Raw genomic sequence first — 9496 nt, forward strand, 5'->3', positions numbered from 1 at the left:
CATTGTTTTCACTTCGGATGACATACGAAGAAAGAAAAGAAACTACTAAAAGTTCATGCGAAGAAAAGTCAACAGATCCTAATTTCTCCTCACATCCGAGGGAGAACCATCACTACCAAAAGCTAAGAAGGAAAAGTCAAGCAAAACAACTCCAAAGTAGTGCTCCTCCCCTCTTGTGCGGCGGCTTTCCAAGGAATAGAAAACTCTGCCGTCCTCTCCTCTTCAGCAATTACCAAAATGGGCCAAAATTTTCCTTTGCCAGCAATGCCCCTGGGGTAAGATCCGTTACTTGAACTCCTTTCTGTCAAATTGGCACTTGTTATCATATTTTTGTTCTACTCTCCGAAATAAATGTAAAATACTAAAAGTGAGTAGAATCTAACAATTAATCCACATCGGATCAGGTAATAGAGGAAATTTAATAATAAAATAAAGGATAAAATTGTAATCTATCAATTCCCTCCACATCTAAACCATGTTTGTCCTCAAGTATGAGAACATCAAACAAACATCAATATTTGACAGTGACTATTGCTCTATCTACCATATTGCCAAGATATCAAGAAAAAAATATATATCAAGTATCAGTGATCAAAATCCGAGAAACAACACCCCGATTAGCTTCTAAACCACACTCCTTCAATTCCAAGTTAACTAATATAAGAAAATGGAATGGCGCACAACATTTATCAGCAAATGGTCCAAATATTAACCAAAATCTCAATATTAAATTCATAAGTCGGCAAACTGACTTCTATCACACACTAACACAACCTATACTCTTTTTTTCATTATTTATTTTTTCTTTTTTTTTGTTTAAAATAGCACAAAAAGACTTAGTCTCCAGCCATTGGAGCCTTTTGACCCGAATTTCAACATTTTTCAGATGAAGGAGCCCGGTTACTTAGTTCTTATCGTTATACGACCACGTACTCATAGAAATTACTACCTTTTGACGCGAGAATCGACACTTTTGGTGAAAACCCCCAGTTACTCAGTTGTAATGACTAGCGGAGTACAGTCAACTTTATTTCACAGCCAGATACCACAATAATTCAAAATAACATAACAAAAGAAAACAAAAATAGCAGCTGCTAGCCTCATTTCTTCAAATATGGAGAACTAAAGTTAATACTGGACCAATTCACATGAAAATGCTAACAATCATTCCCTATGCCTAGAAAAGTTAACAAAGAAATCAAAAGAGTCAAACAATCACCGATATTCACCAAAGAGACGTTTTGGACTTAACCACATTAACTAGATACACTTTTATTATTAAAATTTGGCAATAATAGAATTAGAGTCAATACCCCAACATCAAACCTTGGTATTCACTTGAGACCTAAGCACCAAAAAGAAAGAAAGAAAATGAACGAAAGGTAGACAAATAACAAACGAGAAATAAAGGAAAAACACCTAAAAACTAAAAACTACTAAAAACTAGAACCACAACTAATCTCCCCCTACAGCTAAATGATACATTGCCCTCAATGTAGTAAATAAACATCAATAGCAAGAAGAAGGGCAACGGGACTTCCCTGAAGTCGTCAAAACAGTGGCGGGCGAGGTCCAAATGGAGGCGGAAAGCCCGTGTACTGCATAAATGCTGCCAGATTCTGGGCGATGTTGGCCACATTGTGATCAATATTGATCATTCGAGCCTCCAGATTCTGCACCTGCATCCGGAGTTGGTGCCAATCAGCAGCCCCTGGGGATGGAGAAGCCTGAGAGGAGGTAGATGGGCCAGGGTCACCACTAGCAGTGGAAGAACGGGCGAAAGAGGATCGCGAGGGGACGCGAGCCGGTCCCGGGTCAATGAATCGATAGACACAGTTGATGTACTCGAGAACTCCCATCCTCTCCAAGCACTCCGCACCTAGAAATTTCATTTCAAATGCCAAGTGAAGGTCGTGATCCTGTAGATTGAGAACTTCCAACTGCACTGCAAAGTGTGTAATGTAAGACCTGAGGATCAGAGGTTTGTTCTTCTTGGCTAAAACAGTCTTGAACTATGCTGCCAACCAACACCCCAGATTCACCTTGACATTGTTCTGCATACTCCAAATGAAGAAGAACTCGGGTCGGGAGAGTATATCAGAGCTATCCTTTCGACTCGAGTAGCTGTAGGCTAGAAATCGCTGAACATAACGGGCACTAGGATCCTTAAGAAAGGAGCTCCTAGATCTAGAAAGGTCATAGCGGTGCTTGTCGACAGACATGTCCCTCCAAATCTCATGGTAGGAAGAGAGAAATAGCTCTACATAATCACAGGCACTCTCAGCATACTCCCTAGTCTCGGCATACTCCGGAGTAATGAACCCAAATGCTAGATTAAACTGGGTAATGGAGAAATTGAACTCCTGATCCATCAGACGGAAATGAAATGACATTTGGGTCTCCACGGTATATCTCGTAGGCAACTCAAATTCAAAGGTGGAGTAAAACTCCCTAATCAGCTCGACAAAGGTGGGACAGAAGATATCACGATAAGGGCGCCACCCGATGGTGATAAACATCTGCTCGACCTCCTCCCGTATACCTAGGGCAGTCATAGAAAGTTTCTCACAACACTTACAGGATATGATACGCCGCTCACAGACCTTAGCGTATCTCTGCCGATCGGCGGGTCTAGTGAAGTTCAAATACCCCCCAAAGTGAGCTCACATGAGCACCCCTACCCCTACCTAAGCGGGTTCGAACACTAGAAGAGGAGAGTTGGTTGGTAGGTGTGTTTACTAGAATGGAGGGTTGGGGTGAGAGCTAAGATTGAGAGGCTCTAGACCTAGATGATCTCGGTCTCACCATGATTTTGAGCAATCAATTCAATCAACAAAAGCCTCAACAAATATAACAACTCGCAAATGCAAATTAGCAGCAACATAACAGTCTTGGGTGTCCCCTCGTTTTCAACCCAACAACAAAATAAAGAAATGCCAACAAGTAAAGGGCCCAACAAACACAATTCGGTAGTCAACAGTGCCCCAATAATATGCTAAATCCAACAATAGCAGTTCAGAAATTCAGAAATTTAGCAACACAGTCACAAGTGACAACCTAAAAACAGCCACAGTTCAACTAAATAGGTAAAAGACGTCTAACACTATGCTAGAGCACGACCAATGTCAACGAGGATGCTAATCAAACAAATTAAGAGCAGGAAAACTGTCTAAACACCCATCCAATCCTCAAACAAATGAGCTCAATTCCACCCAAGAGGACAGCAACACATATTCCCAAGAGCACCGCAAACTAGTAAAAGCAGGTCAGAATATAGACAATAACAGCACAGTCACAGTCCTGCGCGTTCAATCAGGCAGCCAACCACAGATAATGAACAAATCTTGGGTAAAATATCACAACCAGTACTACTGGTTCACTGTACAATTACTGAAGAAGACCAAATAGCCACCCCAGACTACTAACAAACCCCTAAACGATGTAACTCAACCCAACTAAGAAATACACCCAATTAGACACAACCGGATGGCGACTAATTCAACTCAATTCAACCAACTGGGCAATTAAATTGTCCCACAATTAAACCCAAGAAAATAGTCGCCAAACAGAGAGATAGGAGTTTGCAAGGGGTGAATACCTCCACCGTAGATAGTGGCCAAGCAAAGGCTCTGGTAGAAACCGATGGCGGTTGAGAGGGGGACAGAGGCGATAGCGCTCGGTCTTGGCTTCGCATGGGAGACGGATGGCGTTGGCGGTGGACGACGAGCGGCGCACGAGCAGCGGTGATGGCCCAGTAGTAGGTGGCGCTACGGGTAGCGAGGGAGGAAGAGGAGGCGAGTGGCTAGCTGGTGGCTTCAGCGCTGGCAGCGAACGATGCTGCGAAAGGAAGATGCAGCGGTGGCAAAGGAGCGGAGGGAGTCACGGTCCGCGACAAGCGGCGTGCGCAGAGGGCAACGGCTGGCGAGCATCAGTGCTGATCTGGTGAGGTAGGGTGGTGGAAGATAGCGGCGGTCAAAGGTGGATCGAAGAGAGAGAGAGAGACGTGCGGTTGCCGGCGTCCGTGGCTACAGCGCGATGGGTACGCCCTTGTGCTGGCGGGCAAAGGAGAGAGAAGGAGAGCCACGAGGTCGCGCGCGGCTGTGGGACAGCGGGGAAGGTGCGGCGGTGATTCGCGGTCGACTGCAGACGGCGGTGCTAGTTCGTCGATTGTGGAGAGGGGCGGCTAGGGTGGGGTTCGGCCAAGGGAGCGAGTAAGAAACAACGAGGAAGAAAGAAAGAAAGGAAAGAAAGAAAGAAAAAGAAAGAAAAGAAAGAAAAAGAAAAAGAAAAAAATAGTTTTTTTTTGAAATTTTAATTTTGGAAACAAAGGTTATAACTAAACAAAAAAAGATTCTTTTTTTAAAATTTTTTAAAATTTATTATTTTTAATTATTTTTAATTATATTTTTTTTGAATATTATTATTAACAAAACTTATTTTTGGAATTCAAAATTAGAGATTAACAGGAAATCGAAAACTGTTCTCGAGTTTTGAACACTTACCTTTCCCGCGAACGTGACGCTAGCACGTCAAGAAGGCAAGAACCCTTCTGATCATGAGCCCGCGTCATGTCAAAGAGATACCTACGAGTCATCAAACACGAAAATTGAAACCAGAAATCAGTCAAACTCAAGGAAAACATAATTAGATTATCGAACAAAATCGAACAAACAACTAAAAGAAATTGGATTGCCTCCCAATGAGCGCCTTTCTTTAATGTCTTTGGCTAGACATGGCAAGGTGTCATTAATTGGGGCACGGCGGTGCATCTAGATTTATCGTCTCCACTTTTTCACTTGGAAAACCTTCGTAATAATGTTTGAGATGGTGTCCATTCACCACAATCTTATTGTCTGTCTTAGCACTCTGAATTTCAACTGCACCATATGAAAATACGTGAGTAACAATAAAAGGTCCAATCTAATGGGAACGTAGCTTACTTGGGAAGAGCTTAAACTTGGATTGGTATAAGAGAACCTTCTAACCAACTTCAAAGGTTTTTCTAGAGACTTGTTGGTCATGAAATGCCCGGCTCCTCTCCTTGTAAATTAGTCCATTCTCGTACGCTTCGTTCCGGATCTCCTCCAATTCTTGCAAGTTCAACTTTCGTTGGGCACAGGCTTCTTCTAAATTCATGTTACACTGTTTTATCGTCCAAAAAGCCTTGTGCTTGAACTCCACTGGAAGGTGACACAGCTTTCCAAATACCAATCTATAGGATGGCATCCCTATGGGGGTCTTGTACGCCGTTCGATAGGCTCAAAGCGTATCTTCTAACCTTTGACTCTAGTTCTTCCTATCGGGGCGCATCATTTTCTTCAAAATGGACTTAATTTTTCAATTCGATACTTCTGCTTGACTATTGGTCTGCGGGTGGTATGACGTTAAGACACTGTGGAGTACACCGTACTTGTGAAACAGCGCGGCTATGGTTTTGTTACAGAAGTGCGTCCCTCTGTCACTAACAATGACTCTCGGCATCCAAAAATGCACAAAAATATTAGACCTGATAAAATCTGCAACCACTTTTGAACCATTAGTCCGAATGGCCTTAGCCTCCACCCATTTAGACACATAATCGACTGCCAACAAAATATATAAAAAACCAAATGAGGTAGGAAAAGACCCCATAAAATCTATACCCCAAACATCAAAAATTTCTACAAAAATCAACGGGACTTGGGGCATATAATCTCTACGGGCTATATTTCCTACCATTTGACATCGATCATAGGATTTACAAAATACATACGCATCTTTAAACAGTGAAGGCCAATAAAATCCACTCTCCAATACCTTATGTGCAGTTCGTTTTGGTCCAAAATGACCTCCACAGGCTAAAGTATAACAGAAAGATAAAATTGACTGAAATTCAGCTTCACTTGCGCATCGCCTCATTACTTGGTCAGCACATCACTTTCACAAGTACTGGTCATTCCAGATGAAATCCTTGGCATCGCTCTTCAATTTGTCTCTCTTCGATTTTGGCCAACCTGCAGGAAAATTATCAATTACTAGATAATTAACTAAATCAGCATGCCAAGACAATTGAGAACTTAGAGAAAATAAATGTTCTTCAAGGAATGCATCTCTCAATGGTTTATTCTCCTCTCCTACTGGTATGCGGCTCAAATGGTCAGCTGCAAAATTTTTTAAGCCTTTTTTATCCTTTATCTTAAGGTTGAATTCTTGCAGGAGCAATATCCACCTTATGAGCCTCGGCTTTGCCTCTTTCTTGGTCATTAGGTATCTTAACGCTGCATGATCAGAAAATACAATAACTTTAGCACCAAACAAATATGACCTAAATTTTTATAAAGCAAAAATAACCGCAATAACCTCATTCTCAGTAGTGGAATAGTTTAATTGAGCTCCGTTCAAGGCTCGGGACGCATAGTAGATGACGTGAGCTACCTTTCCCAGTTTTTGCCTCAACACAGCCCCCACAGCATGATCACTGGCATCGCACATGATCTCAAAGGGTAAACTCCAGTCAGGGGATTAGATGATTGGTGGCGAGGTCAATAGCTCTTTCAACTTGTCGAAGGCTCTCTCACACTTGTCATCGAATTCGAAGGTCACATCTTTTTGTAAAAGCTGGAACAACGTGGCTCTAATTTTCAAAAAATTCTTAATGAATCTCCGATAAAAATCTGCATGTCCAAGAAAAGAGCGCACTTCCCGCACACTCGCGATGTAAGGTAAAGCAGATATAATGTCAATTTTAGCCCTATCAACCTCAATACCCTTAGAAGACACAACGTGACCTAAGACTATCCCATGATTAACCATAAAATGACATTTTTTCTAGTTAAGCACAAGATTAGTCTCTATACATCTCATCAGGATCAATTTCAAGTTATCTAGACAAGTATCGAATCTATCACCATACACACTGAAATCGTCCATGAAAATTTTAATAATTTTCTCTATATATTCTGAAAAGATGCTTACCATACACCTCTGGAAAGTTGCAGGTGCATTGCACAATCCGAAGGGCATCCGTCTATATGCAAAGGTTCCGAACGGGCACGTGAAGGTCGTCTTCTCTTGATCATCTGGTGCAATTGCTATTTTCAAATATCCTGAAAATCCATCCAAAAAGCAATAGTAAGTCCGACAAGCTAAATGTTCAACCATTTAGTCAATGAAAGGGAGAGGAAAATGGTCATTTTTTGTGACGACGTTTAGTCTACGGTAGTCAACACACTGCCTCCATCCGGTAGGTTTGCACACTGGCACAAACTCACCCGTTTGGTTGGCCTCCACTGTCACTCCTGCCTTCTTTGGGACTACCTAGACTGGACTCACCCAAGGGCTATCTGATATTGCAAAGATGATTCCCACATCTAGCAACTTCAAAATTTCTTTCTTCACCACTTCCATCATGAGGGGATTGAGCCTCCTTTAAGCTTACCATACAGGTTTGGCGTTCTCTTCAAATCTTATTCGATGCATGCATACGAAAGGGCGGATCTCCTTAATGTCGGCGATGGTCCACCCTATCGCCTCCTTATGCTCTCTAAGGACTCGGATTAGTTTCTCCTCCTGGGTTTCTAAGAGTGCAGCTGAGATAATCACCGAGAATGTTTCGTTGTCGCCTAAATACGCATATTTCAAATGTTTCGGTAGGGGTTTCAACTCTAACACCGGTGCCAGCACCATAGATGGTAGTACCCTTTTGTAAGGTTCGAGAATGAAAATAGGCGAAACTTTATACCTTTTCGTTATGATTGACAATGAGTGTAATGCCCCTATTGTGCATTTCTAATCTTCACTCCACTCCACCTCAGGAGTTGTCTCCAACTCGAGGTGCTTGGTTAAAGCAACCTCCAACTCATCCTTACCAACAGTTTCAAACACTTCCTGCACCGCAGGGTCAATAGCACGCACAGAAAAAATAGAGTTAAAATTAGAATTTGAGAGATATTTCATTGTGGCAAAAATATTGAAATGAACAATTTTCCCATCAAATTTCTTAGACAAGGTACCCTTATTAACATCAATTTTAGTCTGTGTTGTGCTAAAAAAGGGTCTACTTAATAGCAAAGGTAAGGGATCGGGGGAATGGTTATCATCCATGTCAAGTACATAAAAGTCAGCTGGGAATACCAAATCATTAATTTTGACCAATACATCCTCAATCAACCCATCAGGGTATGCATTAGTTCGGTCAGCTAATTGAATGATTATTCCAGTTTCTTTTAATGGATTTAGGTTCAGAGAAGGATAGATAGATTTTAGCATCACATTAATTGACGCCCCTAAGTCCAACATGACCTTTCTAATCAAAGTGTTGCCTATCCTACAGGGGATAGTAAATATACCTGGGTCCCCACACTTTGGTGGGAGTTTCCTTTGTAAGACCGCTGACACATTCTCCCCCACAATGACCCTTTTATCTCCTCTCAACCGTTTTCGGTTGACACACAAATCCCTTAGAAACTTGGCATACTTCGACACTTGTTTGATTGCGTCTAAGAGAGGGATATTTATCTCTACCTTGCAGAACACCTCCAAGATCTCCTTCTCCTTATCCTGTTTCTTCGATTTTTTCAACCTGCTAGAAAAGGGAGGCGGGTTAGTTTTAACTATAATGACTGGGTTTGGGAGTACCTTTGAATTTATGCCATTAGTGTCCTCCTTCTCCAACTCATTCTCGATCTTTTTCTCATCCTTGTCCTTTGGAATCATGAGTTCTGATCCCTGAATTTCCTTCCCGCTCCTTAAAGTCATCGCACATACGTTCTTCGGGTTCACTTCGAGTTGAGACGGCAATTTACCTTGGACTTGGGATTCTAGGCGGTTAATTGCTATCGCCATTTGACTCATCTGACCCTGCATGGCTTGCATCTGTCCCAATTGATTCCTCATGCTTTGCAGGTCAGAATCCGTTTTTTGTTGATTAGCAATCAATTGATTCATCATCTCCTTAATGGACGGACTTGAGTTTGAAGGGGAGAATGGTGGTGGGCATGGCTGATACTGCTGTTGATGCCATTGCTACCTATTTAGTGCAAAATTGGGCTGCCTATTTCCTCCATAGCTGAAGTTAGGGTGATTTCTCCAACCCGAGTTATATGTATTCGAGTACGGGTCATAGGATTTTCTTGGCGCGGGCGCGTGACCAGTCATGTTCACCTGCTCCACACCTTCCTCTTGAATCAGTAGGCACATCTCCGTAAAATGACCCATACCAGTGCAAATCCCACACACCTTGGCTTGAGAAGCATTTCCTACAGCCAGTTGCCTAACAAACAATGTTTACTCAGTCAACTACTGTTGGATAGAAGATGTCTCTACCTCATTCACCTTGCGTGTTGGGACATCCTCCCTCATACCAAACTGCTGCGAATTCTCAGTCATTCCTTCAATTAGCTCCCACGCTTCTCGAGGGGTCTTGCTCACCAGTGCCCCTCCACTTGCAGCATCAATTATGCTCCTGTCTCTAAAAAGTAGTCCCTCGTAAAAATATTGTATGAGCAATTACTCACTT

General features: G+C 42.2%; 2 protein-coding genes across 2 annotated transcripts; both read right to left on the bottom strand.

The window, feature by feature from the left end:
• Nucleotides 1-4746: 4746 nt before the first annotated feature.
• LOC113780246 lies at nt 4747-5226 on the bottom strand. Its single transcript, XM_027326056.1, has 2 exons — nt 4986-5226; nt 4747-4877 (listed from the first exon to the last, which is right to left on the bottom strand). The coding sequence occupies exons 1-2, from the start codon at nt 5224-5226 to the stop codon at nt 4747-4749; spliced, it is 372 nt and encodes a 123-aa protein (XP_027181857.1).
• Nucleotides 5227-5337: 111 nt separating this feature from the next.
• Nucleotides 5338-7665, bottom strand: LOC113780247. The gene is made up of 4 exons (XM_027326057.1): nt 7547-7665; nt 6837-7099; nt 6217-6281; nt 5338-5841 (listed from the first exon to the last, which is right to left on the bottom strand). The coding sequence occupies exons 1-4, from the start codon at nt 7663-7665 to the stop codon at nt 5338-5340; spliced, it is 951 nt and encodes a 316-aa protein (XP_027181858.1).
• Nucleotides 7666-9496: the final 1831 nt, after the last annotated feature.

This window comes from Coffea eugenioides, chromosome 8 (assembly GCF_003713205.1).
Source record: "Coffea eugenioides isolate CCC68of chromosome 8, Ceug_1.0, whole genome shotgun sequence".
Lineage (NCBI taxonomy): Eukaryota > Viridiplantae > Streptophyta > Magnoliopsida > Gentianales > Rubiaceae > Coffea > Coffea eugenioides.

What these genes read in the sequence shown, in the direction of transcription:
- LOC113780246 (XM_027326056.1), bottom strand. Translation starts at nt 5,226, where the DNA reads ATGCCATCCTATAGATTGGTATTTGGAAAGCTGTGTCACCTTCCAGTG. An exon ending in TAGAAAAACCTTTGAAGTTG is followed by an intron (nt 4,878 to 4,985) that starts GTTAGAAGGTTC and finishes CATATGGTGCAG; the next exon opens with TTGAAATTCAGAGTGCTAAG.
- LOC113780247 (XM_027326057.1), bottom strand. Translation starts at nt 7,665, where the DNA reads ATGGTGCTGGCACCGGTGTTAGAGTTGAAACCCCTACCGAAACATTTG. An exon ending in GAAATTGATCCTGATGAGAT is followed by an intron (nt 6,282 to 6,836) that starts GTATAGAGACTA and finishes TTGGTGCTAAAG; the next exon opens with TTATTGTATTTTCTGATCAT. An exon ending in AGAAAGAGGCAAAGCCGAGG is followed by an intron (nt 5,842 to 6,216) that starts CTCATAAGGTGG and finishes TTCTGTTATACT; the next exon opens with TTAGCCTGTGGAGGTCATTT.